General features: G+C 44.1%; 1 protein-coding gene and 1 long non-coding RNA gene across 2 annotated transcripts in view; one reads left to right on the top strand and one right to left on the bottom strand.

Moving 5' to 3' along the window:
* Positions 1 to 11,807, bottom strand: part of LOC111871220 (heart- and neural crest derivatives-expressed protein 2) — a 29,084-nt gene extending 17,277 nt beyond the window's left edge. The window contains exons 1-2 of the mRNA XM_023864157.2: positions 10,790 to 11,807; positions 4,424 to 5,151 (exon numbers count right to left, since the gene is read on the bottom strand). Of these exons, the coding sequence (XP_023719925.1) occupies positions 4,424 to 5,151; positions 10,790 to 10,988 (927 nt within the window). The 5' untranslated portion in view covers positions 10,989 to 11,807. The remainder of the gene's footprint in view (positions 1 to 4,423; positions 5,152 to 10,789) is intronic.
* The window catches only part of LOC117282839, a 66,112-nt gene that overhangs the window by 8,785 nt on the left and 39,996 nt on the right, over positions 1 to 17,331 (top strand). The gene's annotated exons all lie outside the window — the stretch shown is intronic.

The following is a 17,331-nucleotide window of genomic DNA, read 5'->3' as shown; positions in this document are numbered from 1 at the left end:
AGGAAACACCGTGACAGGTGCTGCTATCTATTTGTGGGGAACAGAGACGATGATGAAGTCGCAGCCACACGCCTTAATATGATTAGCAGATAATAATCTGGACCGATATTGTCCCCAGAGGGTCCTCTGCTGTAGCGGGGGAGGGGGGTTTGTGAAGGGGAAACCGTGATGTTATCTGTGCCACTTGGTACACCCGCTGGTTATTGTGTCCTGGCCACACACTTCAAATTGTTAGGCCCGCTATGACTCACGTTTACTAGGAGTTAGTAAGAAGAGTACTTTATTATCTTCTGGGACAAAACGCCGTACAGTCAGGTGGATGTTTCGGACTAATGAATTGCCTCCATTTTCAGGACTGTATAGTAAACCAAGTTCTCCTGCTTGCCGTCTCATTCTTGCTGCTTTCTAAGTGGTTTATTGCTTAGCCTACTCTTCGACCCTGAAGATGGAGGCGCCATGGACGCTGTAGCCCAGAAGATACAGTTCTTCATAATCACCTCTGTTAGAACCACAAACGAAACACAGCTTTACGAGGTTTCGCAGATGGAACGCCAGAAATAAGATATTCGAATCGGCCATGAGTCTCAGAACAGGCTCCAGAGGCCTAAATCTTGACATTACTCATGGTGCTGAACTCTTCTTGAGGAGTCGCAAATTCTGCAGCTACTCAAGAATTTCCCAGAATTTTATGGAACCCGAAGGTTCATTACTATGTTCACAAGAGCCCTCCACTGATTCCTATCCTAAGCCAGATCAGGCCAATCCATATTATCCCATCTTATGTCTCTCTAAGATCCATTTCAATATTGTACAACCACCTACATCTTGGTCGTCCCATTGGTCTCTTACCTTGTAGCTTTCCCACCAATATCCTATATGCATTCCTCTTCCCCCATTCGTGCTACATGCCCTTCCCATCTCATTTCCCTAGACTTGATCATTCTAATTAATTAATCTTGGAGAAGAGTACAAGTTATGAAGCTCCTCAAAATCTTGACATTACAGAAGAATAGGAAGATATTCTGTAGAAATATTATGTTACCCACAAATTGTGTGTCAATTTGTTAAGGATGTGGTGCTCGCCCTGAAGAAATATCTTGAATTAGATTCAAGGTAACTGTTATTTTTTCTTTTATTTCTAGAGGGGTGGGACTAATTCCCTTGTACTGCGGCCAATTCTGGCCTATTGTACCAGCCCAAGATGATAGGTGAAGGTGATTGTGGAGCAATTGGTGGAATGGAGATTGGCAGGGGAAACATAAGTACTCGGAGAAAACCTGCCCCAGCTCCACGTTGTCCACCATAAATCCCACTTGACCAGACCCCGGGGTCAAACCCTGGACATCGCGATGGGAAGCCAGCGACTAACCGCTTGAGCTATGGCACGGCCCTTAAAGTAACTGCTATATGAAGTTTCTTTCGTGTGACACATTCTCTGAGCTTAACAGTACCGATTAGTAAACACAACAGCAGAGTTGATGTGTCGACCCAGCGGCGGTGACTGATTTGCTCGCTGACGGATATGTCAGTTAATTTGTTTATTGTGAGCTTCTCTTTTTAAACTCTTCCAGCTGTACAGTTAGAGAGTTAATGCCCGCTTATGGCATCCCTGCCACTTCCTGGCTTGAAACACGTACACGTGTTGCGTGTTTGTTGTGGAGCCACACACGTGTGCTTTCTCCCACATAAGAGCCCTAAGTTACAAGTTTCACCTTAAAGATATATTTTGATTAAACGCAATATTCTTGGGTTCCAGAGCGTGCAATGTAAATTTCAAAATTGTACATGCAGTTACGTCCATGATCTTTCCCTTCTGAATATTTTCCGGCTCTTTGTTAACTTATAAACTTAATATTGATAACGTCATGAAATAAAAAGATAAAGCTATCCCTGTAACATGTCATGAAGACCCATAGGGTTGTGAGACGTCGAGGCTCCCACATTATCTAGACAATCGGCTCACAGATGGCGGTGAGGTTGTCAGCCTTAATCGCCGGCAGCCCTTTACCCCCAAGAAGATTCCTGGTACTCATTTTTGTTACAGGCTGAGTCGACCCCAGGGTCATAGTGCTGCTGGAAAGATTAGGTCAATTAAAAGAAATACCTCATAGGGACTCGAACCCTGACTTTCCGGCTTGTAGCACAGTGCCTCAACCAACTACGCTACTGCGTATCCCCGTCATGAAATAAGACATAAATAAATAAGTAAATATAAATAGAACCTAAACGTGTTTTTTCTCTGTATTTATATCCGTAACGTTTATCAAGTTTTTTAGTCTTGACGGAACTCTGAAGTAGCTGCTACTGAAATCCAGCGGACACAAATTTCTCTTGCGCTCTTAACAAAAAGCTACGAAAGTCTGTCCTTCTGTTCGCATCCAGCAGTTCAATAACCACCGAAAAGTTTATCCCAAATTTTCAGTTAAGTGGGGTTTACGGAAATGTATTGAAACAGAACCAGTTTCGGGTAGAAACAGTCCGGAGTAACCGACTCTTTACACGAAGTTTAACGGCGTTTCTGTCGGCTTCTCCTTTGGAACACCATAGATACTTATCGGAAGGAAACATATTTCAAACAAAAACAAAACTAAACAAAAAACTCCGTGGCTTTTACCGCAAGCGAACTATACCGACCGAGTGACCGCCGCTTGTCGGCGAAGTTAGTGCCAACTTTTGTGGATAGAGGGTGTCACGTGGTCAGCGCAACGGATTCCCATGGCCGTTAATCTCGGTTTTCTAGACCGGAGTCGCTAGTTTTCCAATCAAGTAGCCCCTCAGTTATCCTCATGAGGCTGAGTGGACCCCGTTCCAGACCCACTACTTCTCAGAATCGAACCCGGGACATGTGGACCTGTAGCCAGTATCTCTAACCACTAGACAACAGTACAAAATGGAAAAATAAGGCACTCATATTCAGTACAACATATCTGTAACCCCTAACATTTTTCGAGGAAATCAACTGAACAACGGGCAGCGCATGTGTCAGAATTACGATGCGTATATATTTCCTGAACTGTTAATTATCCGTTTCTCGCGACTCAGGCTTGGCCGTCGTGTCTTGGTCTCAGTCAGAGATTCTGTGACAATTTGGGGTTGAAAATTGTCTTTATTTTTACCTACCGTGCATGCTATATGTCCGTATTTTCTTCATCTGTATTTCAGCGCATTAACATCAGCAGCTACGGAATATAGACCATAGAATGGTAAAGTTGTCTCTCTACTTAATTAAATTAAGCACTACGCCATGAAGGCGTATGGGGGAGTGGAATTATTTCTCCATCATTCTTGACCTCGACATTAGGTGGAGATGAGTGATCACCTTCATGCCCCGGCCGCCTTAGTCCCGGGGAAAGAGCCGCCGGTAGGAGGCTTGGTTGGCTCAAGAGCTGGTCTGAACGCTGTGGAGAAAAGAAAAATCTCTTGCCCCTGCCGGGAATCAAACCCGATTCGTCCAGCCCGTAGCACGTCTCTGTACCGACTGAGCTCTCCAGGCTCCTGTATCAAACCATGGAATGGCTACAGGAAAACAACTCGACTGCATTCATTTAATAAACATCAGAGATGTTAATGACTTTGGATGTTTGCCCGATAAATTCAAACCAGAACAGAAGTGTGTTTTATGAGGAACGTTAATCTTTTGAGCAGCTTATCGAGAGACAAACGTGGCCTGCTGTGCTGGAGTGCCGCGGTGTTTGTGTTGGGAAGGTCGACGAATTGCCACAAGCTGAATGACGTCATCGCGCAGAATTACTGCGCAGTTCTTTCGGTCTGTGTCTAGTAGAACTGCCTAACCAGCCGCCGCCACGAGGACCGCTTCAACTGACACGACCATTTCTTATTATCCATATTAATGTTATCTTCTCATCGAGATATATTTATTCCCATGAGGTTTAGTCACCGATTTTATGTTTATCTTTCTTTACTTTCTTCATTCATGATGGACAACGCAAAAAAAAAAAAACGAACTCCGTGGCCTGTAGTCCGCAAGCGAACTATACCGTCCGAGCGAGAGCCGCTTTTCGGCGAAGTTAGTGCCAACTTTAGCTATTAGAGGGTGTCACGTGCTCAGCGCAGCGGATCCCCAAGGCCGTTAATCTCGATTGTCTAGACCGGAGCCGCTATTTCCTTGAAATAGCTCCTCAATTATCCTTCCGAGGCTGAGTGGACCCCGTTGCAGACCCACTACTTCTCAGAAAATCTGGTAGCAACAGGAATCAAACCCTTGTGAATACTAGAATGGTATCTACTTTCATATTTCCCACAAGCCTCTGATCTCGTATTTTTTGTCCAATATACATGAATCATCTTATTATATCCAACACTAAATATATTCTCTAACTTAAGTAACATGCGAAAGGCGAGCTCAGTTCAAATAACCGATGCTGCACCAGCTGCGTAATTCAGTGAAATCGGTAGAACTCACCAAGTCTCCTGTCGATCTCCTATCCTGTCCACTTAGAGTCCCTCGATTCGCGGCCAAGATATAGTCCGCAGATCCCGTACTGGCCCTTCTGCCACTTCCTGTGTGCACCAACTCGGCTCTGAAGCCAGTGTCACATGCGCCTGGGTCGTCACTTTCCAGCACCCCCATGAGGTAGCCGATGTACGAAGTGGCTAACCTCAATGTCTTTATTTTCGAAAGTTTCGTGTCAGCGGGAACATTAGGGATGCAATCCCGCAAGTCGGCGAACGCGTTGTTGATGCTCTGGGTCCTCTTGCGTTCCTTCTTGTTGGCGCAGTTGCGTCTCTTGACCACTCTCACAGGAACGCCGTTCCCTGTGGTGTAATACGTCGAAGTGGTACAGTACTCCTGGCTGGGGACTCCGTTGTCTGTTCTGCTACCGGGATAATGCGTTATGATGACCGGGGGGTGCCCATTTGTTGGGGGTGTGTTGGCGTCTTCAAGGGGGTTGAGTCCGTCTTGCTGGTGATGGTGGTGATGTAAATGATGGTGTTCGAATTCGTGCTGATTCAAGGGGTCATCGTCGTAACTGGGGGACTCATCCCCTCTTGACCCCGTCGGGGTTCCGGGACCTGAAGATGAACTGCTGCAGGGGGTTGTGTGGTGACTGGTGGACGAGTTGGCTGCAACGGACGGAGAGTTACCGACGCCCCAAAAACTGGCGTCCATACCCGGCGCGACGTTGCTGCCTGGAACACAGAGTAGAAGTCTGTGTACGTGGNGGGGGGGGGGCGAATAGAAACAAGAAGTACATATATGTACTTCTGTGCAGGAAGAATTATGTTTCACTGAGAAAACTTTCAAGATTGAATCCTCTTAGAAGTAACAGCTATATTTAATTAATTACACGTGTAAACATATACCGTAAAGATTTAATTCTTAAGCCTTACAAATCAAGTAATGGGATATATTAGGAATAAGCTTAGAAACAATTAACTTCCTTTGTCTGTAACCAGAGATGAAGCCTACAGTCTATTTTTTTTTTTAATTTCTTGGGGTGGGGTGGGACTAGTCCACTTGGTACAGCGGCCACTATTGGCCTATTGTACCAGCCCCGGATGATAGATGCTGGTGATTGTGGAGCAATTGGTGGAATGAAGATTGGCACGAGAAAACGAAGTACTGGGAGAAAAACTGCCCCAGTGCCACTGTGTCCACCACAAATCCCACACGACCGCCAGGCCGTCGCAGTGGGAACCCGGCGACTAACTGCCTGAGCTACTGCACGGCCCCGCCTCCAGTTTAAAGAGCCAAGAAGTGTGATGTATCAGAGTGGTGATTAGGCAGCGTTCTAACGTCTTGGGTATAAAGCCGTGTAGTCCGCTGAAAGTCAACCGACGTGTCGGAGGAAAGTATCGCCTCCATCTTCAGGGTCAAAGAATAAGCCAAGCAAGAAACCAGCGTGAAGCAAGTATTAAGGAGACCTTGGACCAACCGCCCGATTTCGGTATGGCCCAAGTTAAGCTTCTTTTCCGATGTTTAGTGAGTTTTTCATGTCTTTATTTATTTATTTATTTATTTATTTATTTATTTTTTGATTTTATTGCATTAACCTTGTTATTTCTTTCCTCGTCACGGCTTAGTAGCCTGTTCCTCCACGATTACTTCTGAACAATTTCTGTCAGTTTTCACAGCGTGGTTGGTCGAGGCACTATGATACAAGCCGGAGACCGCCGGTTCGATTCCCGACGTGGTCATTGGACTATGGTCCTGGGGTCGACTCAGCCTCTAACAGAAATGAGTACCAGGAATCTTCCTTGGGATAAAGGGCCGCCGGCGCGTAAGGCTGACAACCTTACCACCATCTGCGAGCCGATTGTCTAGAGAAAATGTGGGAGCCTCGACGTCTCACAAACCATTGGGCCTCCACGGCCTGTTATGGGGTTAGTTTCCTTTCATACTTGTCGCCTACTCACTATTGTTTACCTATTGGCTTACTCTTTGACTCTGATTGTGGAGTCAGTACCTTCCTCCGTTACGCCAGCAAACTACCAGACTACACGGCATTACATCCCACAAGACCGTACTTGGCAGAAAGTTAATGTAAGAACAGTTGTAATTTGTGATGCATTTTGATACTCTGAGATTTTAATTTCTAACGGCCATGTCAGCATGAAGGTGTTCTGGTATGTGACCTCCTGAGTTTCTGGTAAACAGATGCCATCATTTCAGACGATACTGTTGCTCTTCTACACTGAACAAGGAAGCTACAATTTCCTCCGAAACGTTGGTATCCATCTACCAAACATCACGTTGTTACATCGCAGCTACATACTGTTGTGTAAAGTTTAATTGTAACATGAGCAGGCGAAGTCTGCCAGTGGGATATTTGTGCTTCAAATCTATCCTACATACACGTATACCTGAAAAATAACCAACTTCGTTTTATGTCGAAGTAATTATGCTGTAGGCCGCGCCATAGCTCAAGCGGTTAGTCGCTGGTTTCCCACTCCGGCGGCCCGGGTTCGATTCCGGGTCTGGTCAAGTAGGATTTGTGGTGGACTAAGTGGCGCTGAGGCAGCATTTCTTCGAATACTTCTGTTTCCCTTGCCACTATTCATTCCACCAATTGCTCCACAGTCACCCTCACCTATCATCTGGGGCTGGTACAATAGGCCAGAAATGACCGCAGTACAAAGGACTTAGTCCCACTCCACTAGCAATAAAAAAAAATGGGGCTGTAGCTGCAATAATATGGATTCTGAAATTTCATCCTGAAAGCGACGAAAAATTTTATCTAGATAGATAGAATTTTAGTAATATATAAATAACTTCTTTAAAGCACATGAAGATGGCGACGAAGCTTCATTTATCCATTTAATATTAAGACTAATGTGTAGTTTTAACTATATTTGAACCACATTATAAAATTAAGATATAATTGTCAGTATAGAATAATCACACTGACAAAATATTATTTCATATTCATTAATGACGCAATTCAGAAGCTGTATTTATATTCGTGTACACCTGAGGATGACAAAAGAAAGGGGTCGAAACACATTAGCGTTGCCACCAACAACGAATAAAAACAAGTGTTGATACAGCAGTGTCCGTTTTATTTCTTTTTGGTTATTTGTTGTGCGAGCGACCCCCCCCCATATTCGTAGCATTTTTGCTGGAGGGCGGACTTTACTAAGTCGAGTCCCATCCTTCAAGCCTGCCAATACAAGTATTTCCGCAGCTCGTTGCAAAGATGCGACAGAATTACGTTGATCACCGCCCCCGTTGTGTACACGCAAGTAGAGACACGGGCAGTTATTTCTCGAAAGCGGGGCAACTTCAAGGATTCCTAATCCCTGTCTCAGCCACATGACAAATTATAACCAAGTCAAAGTCAAAGTCAAAGTCACATTGCGACTGACGGTCAGTCAGTCAGTAAGTCTTGGTGTCGAGTCCCATCTGGGGCTCATGACCAGATATTTATTACTATTTGACAGTTACGGTCTTGTTCTTGTGGGGTGCCCTCTCTGACGAGAAGACGGGTATGTCTTTTGTATTTGCTGCTGGCCCTTGCCAGCACGGTTTCTCTCGGGTCCGAGTCCCTTGGGACTCGCGACCATATTTTACTGTCTCAGATTTGAGACTTCCCTTTTCGTCGCCTCCTGCAACTCCCACGGTCACGGTTGAGGTATTCGACCCCGCCAAATTCGACTCGACAAATTACAACCATAAAACCTTAAGTAGTTATATCTTTACTATAGGATTCTGACGATGGTGTATAACACACTGATATGTTGGGTTTTTGGACTTTATCCATCGTCCTGGTTTTTTTAAGATAACAAATAAAAACACGACGTTTCGGAAACTGGATCTGTTTCCGTCCTCAGGTGAAGGAAAACACCTATTCAGTTGGGTCCGTTAGAAAGAGCTAGCCTCAATCACTGGACCAATCAATCCATTCTACAATGTGCATTGTTTACTTCAGGGATGAAAGCAAACAATTGAATGGCTTGGTGCTGCTGCTTAATCACCATCTCCAAAGCGGTTTTACCTTCGAGAATGTGAATATTTTGTTCTTAAGGGTGGACAGAGGGGCGCGAGGGAGGGACGGTGAGCCACGTTCAGTCCGCTTGTTGCAAGGCAGGCCTAGATCTGTTTCACTATTCATCACACGTCGCACTAATTTCACTCAAAGGAGCTCCGGTGATGCAATAAGAACAAAATTTTCACACATCGACGGAAGACGGGCGCAAAACTTGGCCCTTCCCCTGGCAAAGAACTTCCGGTTTAGGCTAGTGTCTCGTTCAGCGGCAGTTACACCCGCACGAGAGTCCGGCACAGCACAGCGTGAATATCACGGACATTTCAGATTCTAAGATTGAAGGTAGCCGGTCACGGTAGCTGAGCGGTCTAAGGCATGTACTGTTTCGCTCGCTCGGAAGCCGGGATCGTGGGTTCGGATCTGTTTCCTATGAGGTACGAATTGAATTCTTATATATTATTCTTATACACTGCCGGTTACGGTAGCTGAGCGGTCTAAGGCATATACTGCCTTCGCTCGCTCGGAAGCCGGGATAGTGGGTTCGAATCCAACTCAGGGCATGGATATTTGGTATGTGTATGCGTTTATTCTGTGTTTGTGTTGTCCTGTGTTTAGGTAGAGGCCTTGCGACGGGCCGATCACTCGGCCAGGGAGTCCTACCGTCTGTAAAATGATCAAAATGAAAGAAAAAAACCCTTGTCACAGTAAAACATATAAGAGGAACTGATTAAGTAAGTATTTTTTTTTATTGCTAGTGGCGTGGTACTAAGTCCCTTGTACTGCGGCCACTTCTGGCTTATTGTACAAGCCCCAGATGATAGGTGATGGTGATTGTGGAGCAGTTGGTGGAATGAAGATTGACAGGGGAAACCGAAGTACTCGGAGAAAACCTGCCCCAGCGCCACTTTGTCCACCACAAATCCAACTCGACCAGACCCGGGATGGAACCCGGGCCGCCGCGATGGCAAGCCAGCGACTAACCGCTTGAGCTATGGCGCGGCCCTAATTAAGTAAGTAAGTAAAATTCAAGGTAGCTCAATCAACATAGTGACTAGCTATAGGATGGGCGATACGAGTTCGAGTCCCGGCAGTATCAGCAGTTGCAACAAATAACTTAGTTTAAGCGATAATGCCTCTGGCTTTTATTCGGAATGTACCCGGTTCGAGTCACCTTGGTCACCGGTTATTCTGACTGAAGTAGGATTTGAAGTTCTCACAGCCGTGCGTGTGAAGGTTCATATCTTCTGGGATATACCGCCGTGTAGTCTGCTTGAAAGTCAGTCGAAATTTCGGAGGAACATATCGCCTCATTCTTTAGGGTTTTAAAGTATTCATTATATCCCAGAAGATAGGTATCTTCTGACAGGATTTTCTTGGTTTTACTAAGTTCCTTTAAGCAATTATCTGATACTGTGGGATTGTAAGTCCAGGTCCGAATTGTGGCCACTGGCAGAACACCACAAACAAATATGCAATAAATAGTTCTCTAGCGATCAGATGGGTCAGTGTGATGTTGGTGTGTTAGGTCCCTATCCCCGTCATGAACGGTCGATGTTATTAAAGCTTAATACCACATGCAGATCTATCTCAGGTTTGCATGTATTGTTTTCCCAAAAATTGTTCGGAAATCGAAAAGTCTTTGGTCAGATTCATTATTACATGGGGAAGCATGAGTTTAAGTCCCTTCAGCGCAAGGCTCAGATCCATTTTTCAGTACTTTTAACTCCTAACACGATATAATTGTTTTGCTTTTATCATAAAATGGATAAAGTGATATCACGTTCCGTAATAATAAACGCTTGAACTCTGACGGTACAAGAAAAGGTAAAGTTATCCTTGTAACAGGCCGTGGAGGCCCATAGGCTTGTGAGATGTCGAGGCTCCCACATTTTCTCTAGATAATCGGCTCACAGATGGCAGTGAGGTTGTCAGCCTTACGCACCGGCCGCCCTTTACCCCCAAGAATATTCCTGGTACTCATTTCTGATCGAGGCGGAGTCGACCCAGGGTCACAGTACGGCTGAAAGGATTTAGTCAATTGAAACATCCAACGACATCGCGAATCAAACCCGCGTACTTCCGGATAGTGTCTCAACCAACTACGTTCTCGCGTGCCCCTCCCTCAGAACTCTTACGATAATTATTTTATTACTATTTATTATATAAAGAAGGATTGCAAATTTGCATGTGAGGCATCTGTCACGTAACAACAACAGATCAATGTTTATATCCTGAAGGTGTATTTAGAAATCATTCTAATAACATTCAGTGCTGCTACACAAAATGGCAGTAAGGAATTACAGTGCAATACACTAAAATGACGTCAGAATACTAGCACTCACCTTGGTGCTGGTGCAAGTGGTGAAGATAGTGATGATGATGTGGGGTCTGATGGTGATAAAATGCAGCTGCTGCCGCAGCCTGGTGGTGGTAGAACGAATCTTGACTGTGCAATGAGACTGGGTGGTGTAGTGATGTTGGATGATGTTGTCCGGATGTTGCAGGCGCCGTTGTGCCGTTGTAACCCCCTAACACACTCATCCTGGTCAACAGCAAAGTCCCTCTCCTCTCGGAGCCACCGACACTTCCTGCCTGTACTTCGGTGCCGCTTAGGGAAACGTAGCTTATGTTGAAATGTATTGAATGTCTCTTCCTCTCAGTATTGTTTTAAAGTAACTTAAGTTAGATTTAAGATAACTTAAAGTGAGTGTGCTTTATTCTCTTCGGAAGAATTTGAGCCGTTATCATCAGTCCAGAAGTAATGAAATAGAGTAGGAATTTCCTCAGGAATTTTTTAACGTCTGTTTTATTTATACAAATACATTTGTCCGCAGGATTTGAGATTCAAGCCGTTTCAATATAGACTAAAGTAAAAATTTTTGTTATTAATTTTAGAGATTCGTGTGGCATTTAACTCAATTTCGCGAACCTTACTAATTACGAACAAACAGGCCCTTCCAAATTTTTCATCAGTTGTCAAGACACTCGGCTATAGCTCCCAAAGGCATCGCACTTGTGTGCACTCACTGAGGCTTGTATGTTTGTCACTTAACCGTGTTCTGCTACACAAACGCACCCACTCACCACAACCACCACATCCAGCCAGTTAACTCCAACTGTCCTCGTCAAAACCTAACAATATCTCAAAAGTCCCTCTCTCTTCACTGCCACCGCCAGAAACTTGTTTAGGGCACTCCCTCAAAAACATTTCCGCCCCAGATTTTCTGCAAATGTTTCATAAAACCCCTCGTAATGACGTCATAATTCTTGTTTTACACCCTCCCACGAAATATAAATGAGCAGAGGGTACCGTGAGGGTGGATCCTCTTTCTCGTTCTGATATGGGAGCACATAAACCACTCCCCTTCAGTCTAATCACTTTCTCCCCCTGCCCTTCCACTTTATAACCTCCCCACTGTGGTCCAGAGTGCCACAATGGTTGCCGAAACCATTAGACCTCATAGACGAGATTAAGTCCCACCCACGGAACTGCAGTGCGCAGGTCAGCATGGGTTGGGTGCCGCGCTCCGCCCTACCCGGAAGACACGCCCCTCTCATATAGAAGACGGGTGTTTTTTTAGACTGTAAGGCTGGAATTCAAGAATGATACAAAAAATAAGTTGTTTAACTTGAGTCTGGCATGTTAATTGACGTTTACTTCTGTTAATGGGATTTATCTTGGCTGTCCTGTGACGCGAAATTGTAGTAATCGGGCTCCCATGTCGCAGTTGCCTTACTGCGCATTCATGGCAAGACTGGCTGGATGACAGATGAACGATGAATTAAAAATATTTAGAAGGAAGCGGCCATTGCCTATTCAAAATAATATGTCGGAATTTTCCCAGAGGGGCCGAGGAAAACCACGGAAAACTTCACTTACAATAGCCGGTGTCCCAGCCTAGATTCGATCCGGGACCTTCCCGAGGACGAGTTGAGACCTTTTGCATATACATCAACCCGCTCAGTAGCCGGGCCCACGTTCTCAGATATGAATGCACTTAATGACAATGCAGCTGATCCCCAATCCAAAGACTTATGCCACGTGTTGGAAGGATTCCCCGCCATCGGGTTAATATCGAAGCGACACGGGTCTGTGAAAGAGGAAGAAGGCTGACAGGTGTCTCAGTTCTGCTGAAAATTGAGGAAACACTATGCTACTGACTTCTCCTGCGTTGATTTCCTACAGAAATATATCGGTGCCTGGTTCGGATCTCGACTGGTTTGTTCGGTGGCTTTCATCAGCTCTTCTACGAAAATTCCGGGATTGTAGGCCAACTTTAAATTAGGCTGCGAACGTTTCTTTCTAAATCCTTTCCAATTTGTTATTCGCTATTTTCTAATCATGCGGCTCTGCATGCTCCAATTTGACAGCGTTGTTAAATCAACGACACAGTGTTAGTAATAATAATAATAATAATAATAATAATACAATAATAATAGTACTGTATCGGGCTTCAGCTATGTTTCTCAATTCCACCACTTTCACCCGTTAAGCTGTTAAGGCACCACCCGCTGCTCTTTCCATGTTCTGGCCGCTCTGATGGGAAAACCGAGAACTTTCACCCCTGATTGGACGGATCTCAGAAAGTACAGAGTTTGGGCCCATTTCAGAGCGTGATGCAGAGACGAGAGGAAAATATTAAAATGTACTTTGTGTCAATAGAGTTTTATGAAGCCGATCACAGTGGCCGCGCGGTCTAAGGCGTGAACTGTCTTCGATCTCTCGATCCCTAGGATCGTGGGTTTGATTCCCACGTGAGACATGAATGTCTGTATGCATTTATTCTGTGTTTATGTTGTTCTGTATAGGTAGCGGCCTTGTGATGGGCTGATCCCCGTCCAAGGAGTCTTACCGACTGTGTAATAGATTAGGAAATTGAAAAAGCGGCCAAGGCCTAACAAAGAGTTCTAAAGCCATAGATAGATATATTGGTAGATAGATAGATACATTTTTATAAATCAGATTGGATTGAACTGGCACAGAATGGAACATATAGTCGGGATTTGGCGCAGGAGTATTCGCATTTCCAGTTCGTAATAAATCAGTTTTTATCACTCTCTCTCCCACTTTGGAGCATAGGGCTGATTTCTCAGTTTCATGATTATTTTACAGACGGTAGGACTCCTTGGACGGGTGATCAGCCCGTCGCAAGGCCTCTACCTAAGTACAGGATAACACAAACACAGTAACATATACACACCAAACATCCATGTCTTGATTGGGATTCGAACCCACGATCCCTGCTTCCGATCGAGTGAAGACATTGCATGCCTTAGACCACTCGGCTACCGTGACCGGCAGTGTATAAGAATAATATATAAGAATTCAGTTCGTACCTCACAGGAAACAGATCCGAACACACGATCCCGGCTTCCGATTGAGCGAAGACAGTGCATGCCTTAGACTGCTCGGCTACCGTGACCGGGTAATTTGAGTGTTACTGCGTTTAGAAGTTTTAAGTAAGTTACTATACGCCTACTGCATGTTGACACGGAGGGGTCACTCCATGTGAAATCTTCCAGAGAGGTCGCTCACCATTTTTAAAAAAATTCAAAATTTGTACACTTATTTCTACATATTTTCACACCTCAAAAAAATGTTAAAAAAATTGTGATCCGATCGGTTCTCCCTGTACAGCCGTTTTTATAATGTGAAAAAACGCGTTTTGCGTTATCTTCTGTATCTCGATAACTATTGAAGCTAGAGACTCCAATGAAAAATCAATTTGTTCCTCATGATATGGACAATAAATCATATTATTACAAGATTTTACTCAACTCACTTTCTATAGATGTAATTAAGCTTGAAACTTACCTATCGATTTTGGGAAAAACGCTATTTTTGACCTTCAGAAACCAATGGGAGGGGGAAAGTATCAGACCTATGATTTCTACCCTTTGTTTCCTCCTACATGAGGAATATAATCACATAGTTTTGAACACCGTACCTATTTTCCAAAATTTTCCAGGAGCTTCCAAACTTTGCTCTGGGTCCCAAATCGGCCATTTTTAACGTCTCATATCTCCGGTGGGGAAGCTAAGAAAAATTTTAAACTCATAGCAAATAATTCTCTATTCCAGAGTAACATGGAGTTAAAATTAAAACTTTGATATTCAACTAATAGCGAAGTTTCTATAATGCGAAAAACGCGTTTTCGCTTGAAATGGAGGTTTGCGTTATCTCCCATATCTCGATAACTATTGAAGCTATAGACTCTAATAAGGAACCATATTGTTCCTCATTATATGGACTATAAATCATATCATTACAAGGTTTCACTCAACTCACTTTCTCTAGGTCTAATTAAGCTCGAAACTTACCTATCGATTTTGGGAAAAAACGCTATTTTTCACCTTCAAATACCAATTGGAGGGGTAAAGTATCAGATCTGTGGTTTCTACCCGTTGTTTTCTCCTACATGAAGAATATAATCACATAGTTTTGAACACCATACCTATTTTCTAAAATTTTCCAGGAGCTTCCAAACTTTGCTCTGGGCCCCAAATCGGCAATTTTTAACATCTCATATCTCCGTTGGAGAAGGTCCGAAAATTTTGAAATTCATAGCAATTAGTGCACTATTCTAGAGAAACTTGAAGTTAAAATTACAACTTTTATATTCAACTACTAGCGAAGTTGTGGGCACTTAGATGATGTGGATGATTTCACATGGAATGACCCGGAGAGGAAAACCGTGTCCTATGGTAGTTCTGCTTGTGTTCACATAAAAGGACTCATGCCAATCAAGATAGTGTAATTGATACTCTAACTTATGTTCATGTGCAAATTATTCACTTGAAAAAGCTACATCTCGTAGGAAGTCAACCAGGATGAAGAGGCTGAACCCAATGAAGCTATTGTCCTATCTCCAGTAGTATTCTGTGAGAAGTAAGGGAGTCCGGAGATCTCGTGCAGAACACAAAATTAACCAGTAGATTCTAAGCGGTGTATAACACCCGGGACTACTGGATTTTCGGACTTTGTCCATGGTCAGGTATTCTAAAACACACAACGTTCGGAAACTGGATCTGTTTGCGTCCTCAGGTGAGGGAGTTGGAAACACATGTTCTGTTTGTTCCATTAACAAAGAGCTAAGAGGTTCGGTGATTGAGATTAGCGAACCCAACAGAGAACGTCACTCCACCGCCTCACCTGAGAATGTAATCAGATCCAGTTTCCCAAACGTTGTGCCCTTTAGTGTTCTTCAGGATACCGGACGATGGGAAAAGTCCAAAAGCTCGGCAATTCTGAGAAAATGTAAATATTGAAAAATTACATTTATGTAGAAAATGAATAAAATTTCGTTCCCACCTCACAGAAAATCTCTACTGATGTTATGGTGAAGGTAAAGTGGTCCCTGTGCTTAACTAATTAAGCACTTCCCCCTGAAGCTGTATTGGGAGTGGGTGTATAGATCCACATTATCCTGACCTCGACACTAGCTGAAGGTGAGTGGTGAGCTTCACGCCCCGGTCGCTTTACCACAGAAGAAAGATCCAACAGTACCCATTGGATAGGAGGCTGGGGGGGGGGTCCCAGATCCGGTTTGGACGACGTGGACAAGAGAAAATTCTTAACCCTACCGGGACTCGAACTCCGACCCCTCGGTCGTCCAGCCCGTAGCCAGTCGGTATGCCGACATCGCTAGCCAGGTCCCATACTCGTTATAAGACCAGCCGGTTAATGCTGTTTTGGGATATATTTGCTCCTTATTCTGAGAATCATACAGAAACGATAAGCACGTTCTTTGGGCAAGATTCGTTTATGGATTTCCAACAGTTGTCATCAGATACAGAGACAAGAATACGCAGTAAAATTCTTAATATCTTCGTTTGTTCCCAGTGAGGTTCAGGGCAGGATCGCGAGAGTGCCTACTGGCATGGGGCGGTAACGCTAGTCTGAGACTGATCAGTGTAGCAGACTCAGAAACTCGAACCAAAAACCTACTGATAGCAATACGATGTGTTACTCAGGCACCTGTCTGTCACGAGCCCGGCGCCCCATCACTCACATCACACTCAACATTTCACGGCCCACGGTTTTTGGAGCACCGCAGTCCGGATAAGAACGGCCCAACTCCGTTTGGCAGCTGACATCTCTACTGCTTTCTTCCTACTTGTCGAATTCCTGCCTGTACTTCTCAAAGCAAAAACAAAATATTGTCTATAATCGTCTTTAGTTGTGCAGATTTACACGATCAGTGACAGAACACAGCCATCTCTCTGGCTGGGAGACATTGAGTCTAGGTATGGAAGGTTCTTCTGTGTTGCCCTGTAGCACAGGTAAATAAATGGCATTCTACTAGTGAAAGTAGAAAGGTAAAATATCCATGTAATACGCCGTGAAGGCCCATACGGTTGTGAGACGTCGAGGTTCCCACATTTTCTTTACACAGTCGACTTACAGATGGCGGTAAGGTTGTCAGTCTTACGCGCCGGCCGCCCTTTACCCTCCAGGAAGATTCCTGGTACTCGTTTCTCTTTGAGGCTCTAGCAAACTAAATGAAGTAAGGCTGCTGTAGGGTAAACGTGCCGAATTTCATGAAGCCTCTTTGCTCAAGGCAAGGCACTGCAATTTCCCATGAAATTAGATCAATATTAACGGTTAGAGAACACAAGAACAGAGGGACGTAAATACGGAAAAGTGACAAGGACGGTCAAAACAATTTTTAATTCTTTTTCAATTCTTTATTATTTATGTGCTGAGCCAACAGCCGCAAGGCCAATTACAGACACAGGGCAGTGTAGATAAATGTAGTTTATACTGGACAAACAAAACATAAAATCAAAGACTAATTAAAGATAAGCATTGGAGGAAAAATTTATTAATGCATATAAGGAAATAAACAAAGTAATAATAATAATAATAATAATAATAATATTT

The sequence above is a fragment of the Cryptotermes secundus genome, unplaced genomic scaffold, assembly GCF_002891405.2.
Source record: "Cryptotermes secundus unplaced genomic scaffold, Csec_1.0 scaffold573, whole genome shotgun sequence".
NCBI classification, from domain to species: Eukaryota; Metazoa; Arthropoda; class Insecta; order Blattodea; family Kalotermitidae; genus Cryptotermes; species Cryptotermes secundus.
This window is presented reverse-complemented; position numbering and strand designations above follow the sequence as displayed.